Consider the following 19,312-nt stretch of genomic DNA (forward strand, 5'->3'; position numbering starts at 1 on the left):
ACATTTAGATTACACAAGTTTTTATGTTGCTAATCTGGCCCTGCTTGTCCAATTAGCCGCTTCACAAGAATTGTCATATTTTCTTTTTTCGGTACAATATTTCAAATAAATAAATTTTAAATTATTTCACAATAGATTTTTTGGCACACACATATATTCACACACAGATGTATGTCTGTGCGAGCAATTAATAATAGCCAGCAGCCGTAGGCTGATTTTGAAACTGAAAATCAAATCTCAAATCATATCACATTTTTTTATGGCCACCCTAGCCGTTTGACAGACCACCGACTAAATGCTTGGCTGACCGCATAAATTGCTTTCCATTATTTTTGCCAGAGCTGTTGAAGTGTCGTATCATAGAAACGAATAGTATAGTGTATCGCTGATGTATGACGACCGGCTATCCGCAGTAGTTTTTGTTTTATTCGCTGTGGTTGACTTTTTGCACTGACCCCCATTCCCACAGTTATTTGTTTGGCATTTTGTTGGCGTTTTTTGTGCGGCGCTGAGTGTTTCTTTATTCTTTCATAAAAATCGTTTTTTTTCGACACAAAACTTAAAAACGCGCACACTGAAAAGCAAATCGAAACAGCTTTACAGCTGTTTTGCGCTTAAGCGGAATACCACTGAAATTGTTCGCAAGTGGCAAATGGTTGTGTTTGACGTATCTTAATCTATGGCGCAGACATTTCGCATCAATGCCGTGGCCCGACCATTTATTTACACTTTATTGCGTGCGACGGCGAGCGTTTGGGGGAGCAAGCGGCAAATGTTGTCGCCATCGCCGCTCACGCTTCATTTCTTTGTTTTGCAATGCACATTAATTGACTTGGAATTACATACTGGGCATGTGCGTCCACTAAATTGAAGATGATGACAGTCCTTAATTAAGGGAAATTTTCCAATTTGTAATACCATCTTTCCATCTCCAAATCATTCACAGCTCGAAAGGCCGATTTTTCTATTTTTCGCCCTGATGGCTGATGGACGTTTTTGGACATTCGGTCACTCAGTTTAAAGTGGAATTAATAAATTTCTCCGGACACTTGAACTGAAGAGTTTGATACGTCGAAAGCTGGGCATCCATCATTTGGACAAGCAGATGTCTTCTAGCTGTCACTGAGGTGGCAGAGAAAGGCCACTTACTACGTGTATCTCACCAAGTTGGATTTGTGGCCCAAACTTTTCCACCAACTGCATCATTGTTGCTGCAGTTTCGATGGGAAATTCCGTCCAAGTAATGGATGGTGATCACTTCTAGTTACAGCGAATGACCATTGAAATCACTTTTAGTGGTTGAAGTTAGCGCCACTTTTTTCTAGCTCCTCCTTCCTGGTATTTAAAACCAATAACTTGTGGGGAGTTACTCTTGGCAGTGGGCCACCGCTACTGCCTCCTCTACCACTACCACCTGTCGTCGCCTTCGTCAAACTCATCTGGCCTCAAGAGTCACAGATACTTAAGTGCAGTTTGTTACTTCAAGTGCCTCATCATAATCATCATCAAAATCATGAGCATCAGCCTGAGTCTCAGCCTCAGCAGCCACATCATTGTCGCACTCGACTCAATCATTTGCGTTGCTCTCTGGATGGCTCCTCTTTAGATTTTTTTATTTTTGTTTGTTTGTTCCTGCAACATTTCATTTCATTTGATTTTTGTTTGTTTTTTTCGCTGCTCGGGCTGTCGCTTCTGTTGTTGTAGTTGTTGTTGGTCTTTGAGTTCTTTGATTGTTGTTTTTGGAATGCATTTCCAAAGTTTTAATCTTAAAACAAATAATAAAGAATTCCTACAAATTGTTCTTTTAAGAGGTTACCAAAAGTGTTTCTCGATGATGTTTTACAAATTTCTTTTCAAACAAATCGTAGGACCACTCTGCGGTGGTGGTGATGATGGTGACAAGGGCAGGGGCAGAGGCGGAAAGGAATTGCTACCGCTATGAGAAACGGATGCAGAGCAAACAAACAACGCAAACACTCCCTACGCAAATAAAATGTGAAAGAAATGTTTTCCTATTGATGACCAATGGAGACAAATTGATGAGGCAGTGGCGTAGGACCAGTATGTAAAGTGTGAGAGAAAAGTTTGTTCAGGTGGGAGGCGGCTTTCATTTTATCACAATTCGCTGTTTCCTTGGGCCAACAGTAGTTTAGTAAAATTTTACTCAGATGTGGCCAAAGTCCTTACAAATGTACAAATATTTAAAATGGTCCATATAGGTCAAAATATTGGTATAGACCCATATAGCTGTACAGGCAGATTTAATGTGTCTATAAAGGTTCTCGTTTCCATATAGCCCTCATATAACTTATCCACCCGATATTCTGTATTTTAATAATTAAACGTATTTTTTAATAGATTAGCGGCATTCTTTGAGTATTTGGGTATTAAAAGTTTGTCCTGACAGAACATAGGTGTCTTTTTATACCCTCCACCATACTATGGAGGGTATATTAACTTTGTCATTCCGTTTGTAACTCCTCGAAATACTCAGGTCAGACCCAACAAAGTATATATATATTCTTGATCAGCGTAAAATTCTAAGTCGATTTAGCCATGTCCGTCTGTCTGTTGTAATCACGCTATCTTTCGAACGAATTGAGATATAAGGCTAAAATTTTGCACACGTGTTTATTTTTCTAGTAGGCAGGTTAAGTTCATAAATGGGCCATGTAGGTCCACGTTTTCATATAGCCCCCATACAACGGTACCTCCCTATATTCGGTATTTTCATGATTTTAGCGACATTATTCATCGGAAATGTTTCAAATTTGGTATTTGAGAATCGTAATGGATACTACAGCCTATGACAGAAAATTGTCTGTGCAGGTCCACGTCTTTGTATAGCCCCCATATATCAGTACCTCCCTATATTCGGCAGGTACAATACCAACCGATATTTTTTGAGATGTCATATTTGACGTTCGTAATGGATGCTATAGCCTGTGACAGAAAATTGTCTATGCTGGTCCAGGTCTTCCTACTTCCCTATATACGATATTTTGACGATTTTAACTACATTATTCAACGTTTATTTCAAGTTTCAAACCCTCCCTCACCTAAACGGCGTTTTTAAGGCCCTTGGCTTTGGGCTGCAATTTAGCTTCGTAATGACGAAAATATCATTGTGCAAAAATAAGCAGAATATGATTCTGGGAATGGCAACGGCAATCCTGACAATTCTAGTTCTTCACTGCCCTTTTTGGTGTTGTGCTCCTTCAATTGTTTCCCACAAAACAATCTCCCTTCTAAACGCCCATTGTCACCAGCTCTTCTCCAACCAAATATCGACATCGATTTAACTGGTCAATTTCGATTCAACATCTCTTTAGTTTTGAATTTCTAATTCCCATTTATTTGATTTATTTTCCGGATCTGCTACCATATGTCGGTGCCTGGCTAAAGACCGACTTAAGGGAGATCCTTTGTCCCGATTATATTGGAGTGTCAAGTGGTTTCAATGTACTTGAATATATCCCTTTCTGTTACCTTTTGAAGTGGCTTTGGGAAGCGGAAAGCCTATAGCTTACCCTGGCTACCGCTTGTTTGCACACAAACTGCTGATGAGTGTTTGTTGAGCCCCATGTTGTCATTATCATCATCGATGTTGTCGTCGTCGTCGTTGTCCAAGTCCTCATCCTCGACGTCATGTGAGTATGTCAATGGACGTGTGAGTGTGTCTGGTAGTATAGCTTCCGGTCTCCTAAGTACTCGGACGTCAGGGTGTGTGTATGTGTGTGCAGTGTTTGCGAACTGTGGGTGTGCGTAGCACATCCAATGACTAACTACGTCCATCTTGTGTCCAAAAGGAGTTTCCAATCAATTCGCCCATTCATTGTTTGTTGGACAAACTCATTTCGCTTGTCTAAGTATTTATTAAGTATCAAATAATTCTGTTATTACTCACATCCAATGAAGCGATTGTTTGTTCTGGTAGTCTCTGTGTGTGTGTCAGCCGAACGATGAAATATTCAATGGGTTTCTTGGAACCCGCCAGTGCTCATATCGCTCCATTCATTGTGAACCATATCAAATATTTATAAAATCAAATAATTTCTTGCCTTGGTCGAGCGTTTTGGGGTGCTGCCCGAAAAAATTCAATGAAATGCCATCATCGAATATGGCGGCGGTGGTGGTGGTCTTTAGTCATGGGAATGATTAGTTTAATTTCCATGTTGGCATTATTTTGAATTCTCGCTTTTCATCTTCACCCATGGCGTTGCTGTTATTATTGTGATGCTCAACAATAAAAAAATTAAATTTTGATTAATGATTTCAACAGCTTGAGAAAATTTTTGATAAAAATTCATTTAATTTCAATAAATGTAATTAACAATTGCGTTTATTCAAATGTTCAAGTGCAAAGATGAACAATATGTTTTTTTTTGGTATTTTTTTCAAATGAATTTCAGTGGTCTAGTGCCGTCTTTAATCCAAACAGCTGAGGACTACTCAACACATCTTTGGTGCAAGGAGACAAACAGCCGCACACAGACCATAGCTCAATACCTTTGCCCAAGGAGCAAGACAGTAGTGTTTGTTTAAAAGAAAAAATGCCATGTCAAATATCTTTGCATTAATTCTTAAGAGTATCAATAGTAGTTATGGCATCCGAAATATGTTCCCATCCTGGACCGTCGCGTCCAAGTGTTGTTTACAAAGGCACAGAAGAGGGCTCTGTCGGCTACTGCTTTGGCTAAGCCATGGGTTCAAGGCGACACAGGCTACTGGTGCTGCTCTAATGTCAAGGTTATGTATGAAATCTATTTAATGTCTGTTGAACAGCTCCTTGACATGGTCTCGAAAATTAGTAGCTGAACAAACATTCAATGACTCCGCAAACATAACGACCACCAACACCGCAGAGGGAAAACTCATTTACAACAGAAGCGAACAAGGCCAAGAAAAAATTACAGATTTTCATGACACGAACAACCTGGACAAACAACAAAGGTATCCACAATGGCAGCGGCGGCGGCAGCAGATAAATGACATCGATGTTAATAATAATCATCATTGTTGTTAGTTTGGGATAAAAATCTAACTCTAACAAACCGCATAGCCTGCCAACAAACGAATTCACTCACCTCCATATCCACATCGTCATCCTCAGCATAGATACCGACCGACCGACCGACCGACGGGCTCATTGGCATCCATTGGGGTTTCTGTATCAATAGCTGTATCTATCTGTAGCAGCCGGTGTCTTTGTGTGTGAGGAGCAAAAAATGCCGAATTTGAAATGGTAGTCTTTCGTAGGCTGCCCTGATGGACCAGCAACAGCAGTAGCTGATTAACATTCGAAATTGCTTTGGATGAGCGTAATTTTCGGTATTCGTTTTCGAGAAGCCAAACTTTTGTTTTGGATTTTTAATTATATCACATTAATTTCTAATTAATGTCTGATGTACTGTCATTTGTTATGTCTGTTTGACTGTCTTCTACGTCTTCTTGAGGCAGATCTCCAACTCTTCTGGCCGGCTATCTATCTATCCATCCATCCATCTCTTTGGCTTTTGTCGATCTTTTCTGCTTTTGACCGTAATTCGCTTATCATCTAATCATATTAATTTGATTATCTTTCGTTGTTGTTGGTGTTGTTGTTATTCTGGTTGATTGGCCTGGGGAATATTTCGATTATACAGTAGTACACATCACTGTCATCTACTGGTCATTTAGAATCACATTCCATTAAAAATTTCAACTTAATTTCAAAGAAATTAGTAAGTTTGGAAGATGATAGACATTAAAGCCATCGATAGACTTGGCCAAAGAAAACAGAGAAGAGAATACGCTTAATTGTGGAGGAGACAACTCGGAGATATACTTAATTTCATTAGGGTTAATTAACCTATTTCTAAAAATGGGTTCCAATTAATTTTTTGTTTTTCTTTTTGTTTATTGGCAAGGTGCTTGAATTCTAAAAATAAATCTATTTTGGTAATATTTTTTTATTTTTGTGGCATTTGCAACACATTTTAAGCCAAAATTTTATTTTTGATTATTTTCTTATTTTTGGCAAGTAAGTTTTGCCGGATCGGCTTTTAATACTCTCCACCATTTGTGAGAAATTTTTAAATTTCAAAACATCCTTTGAAAATATGCCGCTAAAATTATTAAAATACCGAATATCTATATTGGGTCTGGTCGAAAACGTGGACTTGTATAACCGATTATCTGCCGGAGAAGGCATTGGCTATTACGAACTCTAAATACCAATAGTGACATAATTCCCTCAAAATTGGCAAAACTCCAAAACGTATCCTTGATTTCGGCATATACGAAGAAATGCAAGAGTATACAGGGTAAGAAAAAAAACTGAAACAAAGTCAAACGCCATAATTTTAATATTTTTTTTTTTCATTTTATTGAATGGATGCAGACAATATCGGAAACAGCATCAAATTTTACAATTAGTTTAGATTTGTTCGATTAGGTCACCTTTGGCACGAATTATGACCTTCAAATGGTCAATGAAACCATCACACGCTGCCTGAAAGTTATTCTGCGGTATTTTGACCGATTCCCGGCAAAGCGCATGTTTGAGATGATGGATCGGTATTTTTTAGTGCCAACCTTGCTTTCCAAAATGCTCCAGACCAAAAATACCAAAATTACTATAACCAAAATACTCCAACGGATATGTATCCGGAGATTTTAGTGGCCATTTTGCGCTGGAAATGAAGTGAGCAACCTCATTTTGTAATCATTCTTGGGTGGCGTGTGCTGATCGCACTCAGCACCCAGTGCTGAGTCCTGTTGGAATGTCTAAGGTATGCGGCCAAAATGTTTGCGTGCCCAAATCTTTAATACACCCTCCAGAATATTTTCGCGATAATATTCGGCATTTATTCTTATGCCAGGGTCGATTAATTAGAGCGTAAAAGCAACTCTTTAGCTCTTTTGAGTCCATTTTCTTTTCGTTGCGGTGTCAGTTCTTGCACTTTTTGGAATTTCAATGGCTTTACCCCGAGCTCATTTTTCAATATTTGGCGAATGGAATATTGCGATATTTTCAGCTCACTAGTCATATTTCGGCCACTGCGACGCGGATTTCGACCAAGTCGCTTCTTTACTTTTTGAACCATTTCTGCTGATGTTGCTGTTTTCTTCCGTCCACTTCCTTGATGTCGGGATATACGATTTATTCACATTTAAATGCTGGAATGCTCTTGTGCTTGCGTGAAATCACACTATCACGCTTGAATTCCATCACGAATAACTTTTTTGTGGACAATACTCACCAAAATGCTTTCGTACGCTTGTAAACAATATGATGAGCTGTCACTGGAATAATTTTAACAGCTGTCGAACGAGTGGCTTAGAAATGACAGCAGTCTGAAGTTAATTGCAGTTTTTTTTATCTCACCCTGTATATAATACCTTTTTCCACTTTTACAAAAAACTATTGAAGTGTTATATGTTTTAACAGCAAGAGAAGAATAAGTTCTGAAATCGCCTCCTGTGTGATCCTGTTGAATTGAACTTGTTTACCCTAATCATACTCCAATCTTACAGATTGTGGCGCCCAATATAATCAATCATTAATTTTTTAATAAAACAAATTATTTAATCCAATTGAAAATCTTATCTTTACCTTCCATCCTCAAAAAAAATTACACAAATTACCAACTACAAAATTGCTCTCTCAGATAAGAATCCAACATTTTTGTATTTTTTGCCATAGCAACTATGACAGAATGGCACACAGAATACTAGTTGGTACCTGTCACAAACAATCGCTTGGAAAAAAAAGTATCGAAATGATTTGTAGGCCATGGATTAAAGGAAAGTTGTCAAACTTAGATGTACGTTTGTTATCAATTACAAAAGACAAACCGCTCATTATTTCTTGCACAGCTAGCTGGCTGGCTGGCAGAAAGTCAGTATCGATAAAAAGAAATTAACCTTGATCGTAATCTTGTTACAGAGAAAACTGTCAGAGACAGATGAAATTTATGGCATTTGCAGTTGTTACAAATACATACCCATCATCGTCATCATCATCATCTTTTCCTTTTTGTTTGTTTAACCGGCTACCTGACTGTCGTGGAGACCAAGTACAGGTGTCTAGTGTGAATTGGACAACCTGTACTACAACGAAATTAGACAAGGTCGGTTGTCTGCTTAATCATCTATCTTGGTTAACAGAAGATGGGCGTCGATCTTGTTTTCCTAGAATAGACCAGATGAGGTAAAATAGGTGCAACCCAACCCAAATTAGTCATGGCCAGAGATGGGAAAATTCCAGCCGGACATTAATCACCGGTTGACAACAATGCCAGCCTGTCCCTCCAGGACCCCCAGAGTCCCTTGCAACAGTGGAAAATGAAAATGGAAAATGCAAGTGTTTTGTTTTAATATTTTTAAATATTTGTTTTTATATTTTTTTATTTTATTGTCTTTTGTTGTTTGTTTTCAATAAGATATTCGTTCGCTTCTTCACATCGCATACGACTATGGTTCTTTTAAAACTTACTGAGTATAAAAAAAATTAATTAATTCTACTTAATTGCTAGACTCGCTTAGGAAAAAGTACAAATAAAACAAATAATACACACAATAAATTAATACAATATTTTACAAGCTATTTTCAGGGGATTGACAGAGAACGGGGAGGGTGGGATAGTTGTTGGCTCGAAATATACAAATATTTACAAAACTAGCTTATACATATAATCAGTCACTATTTATAACACATAAAATACATTTGAATAAAATACTCGGTTTTGAGAGAAAGAGAGAGAGAATGGGATGCACAAAATCGCATTCGAGTCGTTATTTCAGTGGTATTCGATTCGAGAATCATAAATTAAATAAAAAATATATATGGCTGGCTGTTTGTTCAGTTTCAATCGGAGGTGCTGTTGTATGGAGCAGATTTAAGTACCTTTCGATTCTATTTACAAATATTCGCAAATTCTCTACTGACTGGCTGATAGGCTGCACTTAATCTAGCTGGCTAAGTGTTAGTAGTAGTGGTGGTGTCTCCATTTACAATATACAGCAGTGATTAGGAAAATACAATTAACGTTATGTGGTATGGACTTAATTCTCTAGATTTAGTTTAGGGCTCTAACTTAAATTTAACATTTATATCACATTTTTTCATTGATTTTGAAAAACAACAATAATTTGTTCAACATCTTAATTAGTTAGTCTTGCTCACTTGTTAGCTGGCTGGTTGGCAATCTGACTGGCTATGTATGGTTGTGTGAGAGTGTGTGTGTGTGTCTCCTACCTATTTACAATGACCCCTTTTAAGATTCTTGGAATGTCTTCAATTCGATTTGTTTCAAAGTCGAAGTAAAAAAGATGACCACTCACTCTGCCAAAAAACGAAACGAAAAAGAACTCAAAAAAACAAATCACCCATTTCATGTTTGGCCCAACGAAATGAAGGAGAAAAAAAGGAAAACGTTTAGAAAGCATTTGCAATTTCTGTCGTTGGCCTTTCTCCCGGCGTCTAGAAGTGCAATACACCCGGTTGGGCTGTGCAACACATGTAGCAATTTGTTTTTGTTGGCGTAGAGAATTCAGCCTCAACGACAGACAGAAAGAAAGGCAAGGAAATCTATTTTGGTTGCTGTTGTTGCTGCCACATTCGAATAGTTTTGGTTGTACGATGCCGTAAAAACCGAAATGCTGCATTGCTGTCCTCATTTTTTCTCTTTCATTTCCATTTGTTTTCCGTCGTCGTCGTCGTTGCAGACAAACCCTACTGCCCGCCCGGCCGCCCGTTTCCTATGGGGAGCACAAATTCAACAATGTCCGTCGACTGTCGTTTAGTGACCGCCAAGACGAAAAACGTCAGGTTTTTGCTGGAGTTGCAGACTCTGTCTGGCGTTCGATAGTTTGCATGTTATGTTGCCTGCTTGAGTTGATCAGTTGTTCGGTCGGTCGTTCAGTCTGTTGGTAGGTTGGTTGGTTGGTCTGACCGAGTGATGTGTGTTTGGTAGTGGAGTGTGATGTGCAAAACATGTCTGAGGATTGTTTGCCGGTTTTTGTTTTGCTTAACCCGTCCTCACGGCCCCACTCTACTTCTCCCCACCCGTCCGTCACCTACTCACTCAGACTACATTGTGAGCCGAACATTTTGTTGTTGTTGCAGTTGCCTGCCATCGTAGCATGCAACATCAATTTTCTGAATCATTACAAGGTGGAAAAGGAAACAACGAAAACAACGACCAAGGCGAAGACGAAAACTCAAGTAAACGTCACCGTCGCCGTTAAAGAGGCAACAAACAAACGCGTTTCGAGCTCAATAATTTCACCGCAAAGCGCAACAAGCACACCAAAATGCAAAATGCATGCCGTGTCAATTGTGGCAAAAAGGCAACGGACTGCACCGTCTTTGGCAATATCAGCAGCAGCAGCAGCGGCAGGAGCAGCAGCTCATTTGCATCTTGGCTCGTTTGCTACGCTTGTTGTTGGCATTACCATTGTGCCAAAAGGTTCTTTATGGTTGTCGTTTTCGCTGTCATCCTCCCCTCCTCTTCCGCCCATCCTGGCTTGGCATATTATTTGGCCATCTCCTTCATTACCTCCATAATTTTGTAGCTTGTTTGTACCTTGATGCACGTTTGTCTTTCTCTTCCTGTCAGTCAGTCTCTCCCCGACCGACCGACCGTCACTCGTGGTCTCAAGTTTATCAGCCTGTTATTGTAATAGGTTTTCCGTTCCCCATTAACGTGTTTTCTTTCGTTCGTTTTCTTCGTAGCAAACTCGAATAACTCACCTCAAGAGGAAAATCATAAAAAAACGTGAAATAAAAACCTCTTGTTTTAACGAGGCAGAGATACAAATTCAAAATGGTCATTTAAAATGATTGACTGGGGCGGACGAACAGAATGTAGGGCCCGACCGAACGAACTTACTAACGGCTGGGAGAATGGGGAAATGAATAGCGGTGGCAGTGATGACTGGAAAAGATCAATGTCACGGCATAGCTAACAAAACCCCAACTTCGTTTGGAAATTTGGCAAAATGGTCGATCATTCTTTTGCTTCTTCTTATTCTTCATCTATTTTCTATCTGCTCTGGCCCATCACACTTACACTCGTACCTATTCGATGTAGTAGTACCCTTAAGTTAAATATGCACCGCTACAGATCTTCCGGAATTCGTGGAGGCACCTCCTATTGAAGACTGCGTTGTGGCACTACGTGGACTGGGACAGGGCGGTAGTGGTAGACTCTGATGTTGGATACTGCTTTGACCACCGGCGCTGGGTGGCAGAGGTAACGGCTGTTGCTGCTGTGGCGGCATATTCTGGCAAGGAGGACCCATCAAGACTGTCGATTGTTGTGGTGGTTGGGGGGTGTTTCGATTGTGATTCTGCCTGCTGCCATTGATGTTGTGGTGCATCTGCGAACGGAAACTGGCATGTTGCAGGTGGTGTTGCTGCAGTTGGGCTTGGGGATGCATGTGATGCAGGTGATGAGTTTGCATATGATGATGATGTGGGGCCATGGGCATATGGACACCGACACCTGTGCAGTGGCCGCCAACACCATGAGGCCGCCGCTGATTATTGGGTACATCGGGCAGGGCGAATCTCAATTTTTCCCAGAACAGCTTGTCGCCCCATTGCAGGAAGGTGTTTGTCTTCAGATACAAGCGTAGATCGGGATCGAGGTCTTTTTGGGGAACCTCTCCTAGGACAATGACAATCAAACGTCTTCTTCTGTCGCGCAGCACCGACTGATGGGCAGACTTGAACTCAAAGCGGCACCATTCCGATTTGATGAAATTCTCCGACAAAATCATGATCGTTCTTCGCGATGTATCGATAGCCTGAACAATTGCATCCGACATGTAACCACCAACGGGGAAATCACGACTTTGCAGGCACAGCTTGTAGCGGGTCTCACCCTGTTCCAGCAGTGGAGCCAACTCCTCCGTCACAAAAGCTTCGTCCTTGGAGCTGTACGAAATGAAGGCATCGAAGAGCTTTTCCCGTTCATTCTTGTCCATATCTTTGTTGCCGTTGTAGAAGAGGCGAACACCAAAGCGCGAATGACACCAAACTCGCATTTCCTGTCTGAAGATGAACACCAACATGGTGCAGATGATCACAAACACAAATCCGGTCAGTATGGCCACAAGAATCGGCACGTAGTCATGCATGGGTGGCTGTGACAGAATCATTTTGGTGGAGGTCATGTTGCCGTTGATGATGTTATCATTGATGTCGGCGGCGCCATTGACTCCCAGCAACTGCTGCTGCTGGACACCGCCGCAAACCAAATAGCGAATGGTGGTATCTTTCAGAACTTCCGGGCTGAGGTAAAGGGCAAACTGTTCGATTGGTTGTTGCGTGAGCGCTGTTGTGTTGATACCCACGGTGCCGTTGGAGCCAGCTAAGGCGGAGCAGCGCAACTTTGGCTTCTCTAGAACAGCTTCGTGGCGGTTGATGTAGTCACGGAACTTGTCCACGAAGCCACAATTGCATGACCAGGGATTACCAGTTAGGCGCAGCTCATTGAGGTACGGAGGCAAGAAGTTCCACACAGCAAACTCAGTGATCAGATTGTGATCTAGACGCAAGATTTTCAAATGGTAGAGATGCGTAAATGTCAGCGAATCGATGCTGGCAATCGAGTTGTGTTGTAGATAAAGTTCTTGCAAGTTGTCAAGACCTTGGAATTCGTTTCCATTCAGGTGGCGCAAATTGTTATGGTTCAGCTGCAGCACTTCCAGCTCCAACAGGCCGTAGAATGTGCGGTTGTGGACGAACTCAATGCGCGAGTGATTCAAATGCAAAACCTTCAAGCGCTTGCGACCAATGAAAGCATGACTTGACAATTCTTTGAAGTTGTTGCCATCCAAATACAGCTGTGTGGAGTCCATGGGTATGTGTGATGGCAGTTCACGATCGTAGCCGGAACGCGAACAGTCAACCACGTTTGAGGTCCATGACTGGTCGTGGTAGCAGGAACAACGGTCGGGGCACTCCATTTTACAATCGCAGGCATAGAAGTCACAGCAGTGACACAGGGCGAAGCAGTGGGTTTCGTATTTGCACAAGAAGTCGCTGGTTTTGGCCTCAATGAGGGGAACATGGGTCTTGCCGCGTGCGTAGGACAATTTGCAGTAGATCTGATCTAAGTCCATGAGTTTGGGCTGCGTGCGCGTCTCCGTGTTCACCTTTTGCAGCCAGTCGAGATTGCAATCGCACTGGAAGGGATTGTGGCCGATGAAAAACTCAGGGATGTCGCGATCCTCGGGGATGGGAGAAAGGCGCAGGGCATTGGGCTCAAGGGTTGTCAGTTTGTTGCGAATCAGATCCACCCTGGTGAGGTTTGGCTTCTTGAAGAAAGTGTATGGCTGGATTTTTCCAATGAGATTGTCGTTCAAATACAACACCTCAATGCTGTTCGGTATGGAGCCGGCTGTGATTTCGCTAAGCAAGTTGGAGCTGGCATCGAACGTCGTCAGACTCAATTCGTTCTCAATTTCAAAATAGTTACCCAATTGGGCAATGCGGTTGGCGCGAACATCCAGCCACTGCAAACCAGTGGGAATGTGCGAATAGTCAAATTTCTCCAGGCGATTGTCCGAAATGTTAAGCCAAACCAAATTTGGCAAGTCGGTGAAAAGTCCCGCAATGTTTTTCAAATGATTGCTATCCAAGCGAATGGCCTGCAGCTGAGTGTTGCGGTGCAAGGCACCGGCTTCGATGCCTTTGATTTTGTTGCCAGACAAATTTAATATTTGCAATGAAGTCATGCGATCGAACACACCACGGCGGATGTAGTCGATGGCGTTCTCGGTGAGACGCAGGCCGTACAGGTTTTCCATGGCAGTAATGGAGGTGTTTTCGATGCTCGTGATCAAGTTTTCACCCAAATCGAGTGTTTTCAGCAATGGCACATAGGAGAGAGCATCTGGTATGGTCTGCAGCTTGTTGCCATTCAAATGTAGGTCCTGTATGCTGGAGCAGTTCTTCAAGGCTTGCGTGTCTATTTTCGAGATGCGATTGTAATCCAAGCTGAGCACCAGAATGCCATATAAGCCGCGGAACGTATTTGGCCCAATGGTGGAAATGCGGTTGTTCGACAAAATCAATGTGTGCAAGTTGGTCAAATCAGTGAAAGCACCATCGGGAATGTGATCGATGTAGTTCTCCTCCAGCTTAAGTACTTGTAGGCTTGTCAGCGAGCGGAAGAGATTGGCCTCCAATTTGCTGATCTTATTGGCGGACAGATCGAGCAACACAAGACGTTTGAGACCGACAAAGGTGGCCGAGTTCACCCATTGAGAGTTGAGTTCGTTGGCAGACATGTCCAAGACGAGCAAGTCAGACAATTCACTGAACAATCCTGGGGCCAGGACATTGATGCTGTTATTCTTCAAGTAGATCTCCTTGACAAACTCGGCCTCCGAGAAAAGTTCTGGCGGCAGAGAAGTCAGACGATTCTCTGACAAGTCAACGACTTGCAGCGATACAAGTCCTTCGAAGGCACGGTCGGCAATAAAGTTCATACCATTGCGAGCCAAATTCAGGTTGACGAGACGACCCAACCCGGAGAATATGGCCGATGGAAGATTTGCGATTTTATTGTGACTCAAATCGATGCTGTTCAGGGACGAACCGCAAATGCGAGATTTGCGTGTGCTGAGCGAGGCACTGAAGTGAAAATTGCTTATATCTTGGATTTCGTTGTGGGAGATGTTCAGGTGCTTCAGTACTTTCAGGGGGCAGATCATGCCATCGGGAATCAGCCAAATATTGTTGAGACTCAGGTCAAGACGATCTAATTGGCGGAATTCACTGAAGCTGGTGGGCGATATGTCCAGAGACATTGTCGACCAATCGCCGTTGTGGGTGCGAATGGTCAGATTGCGCAAGTCCTGCAGACCCCGAAACGAACCGTCGGTTAGATTTCCGAGTTTGCAGTACTCAATCGTAAGAGCACGCAACTCCACGAGCGATCGGAAACTATCCGGACTCAGGGTGCTCTGGAAGAACAGAGCATCGTTGCACTCGAGTCGCAACCGAATCGTATTCTGTGGTTGTATGACACTGAAGTTTGTGTTTTCCAATTCCGAGTTGATGGTGCGCAAGTGGCACACCAAGGTAATGTCGATTTCGTTGGCCCCGGACCAACGACACTCGTCGGGCGCCTGGTACAAGACCGTCTTGCTCAATGCAGCACCGAGTACCGGAATGATGAATGAGATGAGCACCGATAAGATGGTTTTCGATATAAGAGCCATCTTAACGCAATTTGGTGGGGGGTATCTGTTGTGGCGATGAATGATGCTGGCGTGATGTGTCGGTGTAGCAACGTTTGCGATGAGATGAGTGGCGATTTTTTGTTGGTTGCACTTAACTTTGATTACGATTTTAGTTCTTTGGAATTCTTCATTTTTGTGTTTCCATTTGTTCGAGAAAACTGATTATCAAATTTCACAGATTTTTCTTTGCTTCACTTATTCTTCAAGCACTGCTTTTATCGTATTCTTCATTTACTTTTTTGTTTTCAACCTCACATAGCAATGTGAACGTCCATAGCGATTTTATTTGACTTTATTATTTTTCTTTTTGTTTTCTGGCTGAAGATGAGCGAACGAAGCCCGTAACCGTAATCCAAAATGTGTGAGGCAACGAACGTAACGTTTTTTTATTTTTGTGGTAATAATCTGTCGTTGTTTGTTTTTTTTTCTTTTGCTTTTGTAAATATTTGCTTAATACACTTTTTACTTTCTTTGTAACTGGAGTAGATCTTGTTTGTAATTTTTGTGTGTTTAACGTTTTTTTTTTGTTTTCTTTTCGATTAGACAAAAAATATGTTTTTTTTTTTTTTTGGTAAAGAAAAAATTTAAAATGTTTTCCGTTACAACTTTACGAACGTGTGATCTACTCGGAATCTTCTCAGTAACTGATTTCTCAAATTGAACACATCAGGCCTCTAAGGAATTGTGCGATGAATTCGGCACACATTGTGTGTTGCATGGAGATCGTGAGCGGCAGAGAGCACTCACCACCATCGCCATGGCATGCAGTCACACACGAGAATTGAGTGGTTTCTCTGTGGGCACTCAGTGAACTTGATGGGTTTTTTGTTTGGCCAGCCAGATGTGTGAGCGGCGTATACAAGGAATATAATGTACATGGGTATGCGAGTTGGTTGGTGGTAGGAGAGAAAGGCAAGGTAAAAGTGTATTTTTGGCCGTGTGTGTGTGCTTATCGGTTGGGCAACATTCAATTGCAAGCATAAGAAAACTAAGAAACCTTTGGTGCATCGAGCCATTGACACTAACAAGACCGGTTTGGTGAGTTTGAGTGTCATTATGACGTTGTCTGAGAGTGTTGACATAACATAAATTTTGGGAGAATAAATTGAAGATGTGAAGTTGAGAGAATTTCGAAGGTAATATGGAAAACATCGTGGGAGAATTATGAGACCAGAATATCTTTGGAATTGAAGTGAGGTATTTTTATTTGATTTTTTATTCATTTTAATTCCATTTTGTCAAAAAAAAAATATTCACACACTCGTTCTGTGTATATTTTGGTATGATCTCATGAAAAACTTAATGCTATATATCAGCGGTGCTCAAGAAGAAATATCTCTTTCCAGACAAATTTCTCTTTGCTTATTTAAATCAAGAACAAAACAGTGTTAAGTCATTATTTATACAAATATTTTTTATCCATTTGCTTTATAAATTATTTTGGCAAATATTCGTGTTTAAAAACAATTAAATAGAACCGTAAAATATAAAGAAAAACAGAATTTTAATTTTCTCTTAAATTATTTCTTTTTTCTCTTCATGTTCTAGAACACGGTTTTGAGCACCGCTGCTATATATGTTTCTGATTCCATGCGAGCATAATTTTTTGGCCAACTACTCCATATAGAGATTTTAATGATCAAATAGAGCCGAGCTATGCTCAGAGATAGATGGAGAGACAAATAAAACCAGTTTTGTTTTGAGTTTTCTTATGTTAACTATTCTCTTAAATCCTCTCTTTAAGAACTAGCGTTTCTCTTTTACTCAAACCTGAGTGTAAATTTGTTCAATTTGTGCTCTTTGAGTTGAAAATAATGAATTTTTGCTTCGCTTGCAACTCACTCACTCTGGCTGGGTGTTTGGCCAAAACAAGAAAAACAACAATGCAATGAACAAAACAATTTGAGAAAAATATCTTGAAGACAATGTCTACGTCTATCCATGAGATAGAGTCTCAACTCTCCCACCAGCCATCGTTGCATTCAACGTTTTGGATTTCCCAAATTCAATATAGGTACCCTCACAATGGAATTTTATTCATGCCCAACGAAGCGAAGAGAACACTGACAGAAATGCAGTTGAAGCCAGAATCTCTTCGATTGCATTCGAGGGGTAAAAATGCAATTCGGTGTATTATTTTGTTATTATTATTACTATTATTGTCTCAATATTGAAATCTAAGCGTTTTTCTTCCATCGTCATGCCGAAACGCTTTCTTTGGCAATTTACGTTATTTCTATACGGTTTGTTTACTTTTATGCTTCATCGATAAATGCGTTTTTATGACCATGCTCCGCTGTCTGTCCTCCTCCTTCTCCCCCTCTTCCAGCAAAAAATAGTTTGTTGGCCAACCAATAACAGGGCACAGTGTGTTGAGTTTCCACAGCTGATGGATACAGTTAAGAGTGTAGAGTAATAGGATATAATGTTGATGATTTCCTGGAACAAAAAAATTGATTGGTGAGCGGGATCTTGTTCTTGAGCAGGACTGGTCCAAAGTTAGGTATAGCCTCCATAAACGGTATCTCCTGATTTTCGATATTTCGAATGCTTTAGTCTCCATTTCCAATCCAATCAACTACAGTTTTAATATTTCTCTTTATTATTGAGAGTAGCCCCAAGATAGCATCTCCCCGCTTTTGACGTTTTGAGTGCAAGAACCCCACATATATTTTATACTCTGAAGATCATGTCCAAGTTTTAAGAAGATCATATCAAAAGTGGTTATAATTTGATATTTTCACTGTTAATGGGGGAACACGTCCTAACATTCTTCGATATATGTTCTCCATATATAGTTCTAATCTTACTTAACTGTATTATTTATAGAAATAAATATTTTTAGTCTAATTTCAACAAAAAAGAAGAACAAGAATAGAATATGCATGCAAATTTGTTGAAGAATTCCGCCAATATCAAACACTGTGTACGGTGTGGTATGAAGACACACAACAAAACAAACAGACGAACTTCGTTTTGTGTAACATTGCATTGCGTTACGTCGACCTCAAGTGCGGAGTGCTCAGCACTCGCTCGCAATACCAGACACATTTCATAACATGCTGATGTTATTTTATCAGAAAGCATTCATTTAACGACAGGTGATGTTATGAAATGAGAACCTGAGGAGCTAGTCTTTGCTTGCTTTTGCTGACTGACTGGTTGATTCGTTTTGTTTCCAGTATCGAAGACGACTGATACCCGATACCCCCAGTGGAAGATGAAAGACGCAAATAAATTGCAGAAACAGAATTCCAAAATGTGCACTCAAGTTGAAACATTTCTCTTGTAGTTATAGTTTTTGGTTTTGTGTTTGGATCGTCCTTTGGGAAACAGGTAGTAGCAGGAAGAGCTAGTTATGCACTGCTCGAATAGTGAAAATGCATGGCAAGATTTCGATCAATTGTTGTTTTGGCAATAGCCTAGATTTGAGTGGTTGCCCCGGCTGTTTTATTCTTATCTGGCTAATCCATCTTGGGAATGGAAAGTAAATTTACTTTTTTTGTTTCTCAATATTACTTATTGTCAAAAGGACGAAAAGAGGAAGTTGCATTGCTGGATGTGCTGCACATGTCACTACGCTGCAACTCAGGTTGCACAATTTATGCATTTTCCCATTGCCAAGGCATTGTTTTCTTCCTGTCTAATCCTTGAAGTAAAGAAATTTGATTACAATACTTCCACATTGGCTGACTGATTGGATCAATAGAGGAGTTTCTTTTGTAACCTGATTTGGCCGCCATCATGCAGCCGAATATGATTCCTAGGCATAAAATGAAATACGAATTTTTGCAATGCTTCAATTTCTCATCATGCATTGCAATGGGAACGGGATGGTGATTGTTTATCGATAGATCCTAGTGCAGAATTTGAGTCATGCAATTGTCTGTGGGCTGTTATTGTTGACATTCCTGGGAATTGCCTGGCATTGCATGTGAGTGACGGACAAACTGTCATTGGCAAATTAAATGGCCTGACTGGCAGACAATTGCAACGGGAGACCTTTTGCGAGGAATTAATTGTAAACAAAAGTGCTTTTGTTTAAATAATTAATTTCTTTAAATCGTTA

The 19,312-nt window shown here is 40.8% G+C and overlaps 1 protein-coding gene across 1 annotated transcript; it reads right to left on the minus strand.

The window, feature by feature from the left end:
• Window positions 1-8,350: 8,350 nt before the first annotated feature.
• On the minus strand, window positions 8,351-15,893 carry LOC101892306 (toll-like receptor Tollo). The gene has a single exon (XM_005177132.4). The coding sequence runs from the start codon at window positions 15,220-15,222 to the stop codon at window positions 11,092-11,094; it is 4,131 nt and encodes a 1,376-aa protein (XP_005177189.2). The 5' UTR covers window positions 15,223-15,893; the 3' UTR covers window positions 8,351-11,091.
• Window positions 15,894-19,312: the final 3,419 nt, after the last annotated feature.

Source organism: Musca domestica, unplaced genomic scaffold (genome assembly GCF_030504385.1).
Source record: "Musca domestica strain aabys unplaced genomic scaffold, Musca_domestica.polishedcontigs.V.1.1 172, whole genome shotgun sequence".
Lineage (NCBI taxonomy): Eukaryota > Metazoa > Arthropoda > Insecta > Diptera > Muscidae > Musca > Musca domestica.

Coding starts and splice junctions, on each gene's coding strand:
- LOC101892306 (XM_005177132.4), bottom strand. CDS start 15,222: ATGGCTCTTATATCGAAAACCATCTTATCGGTGCTCATCTCATTCATC.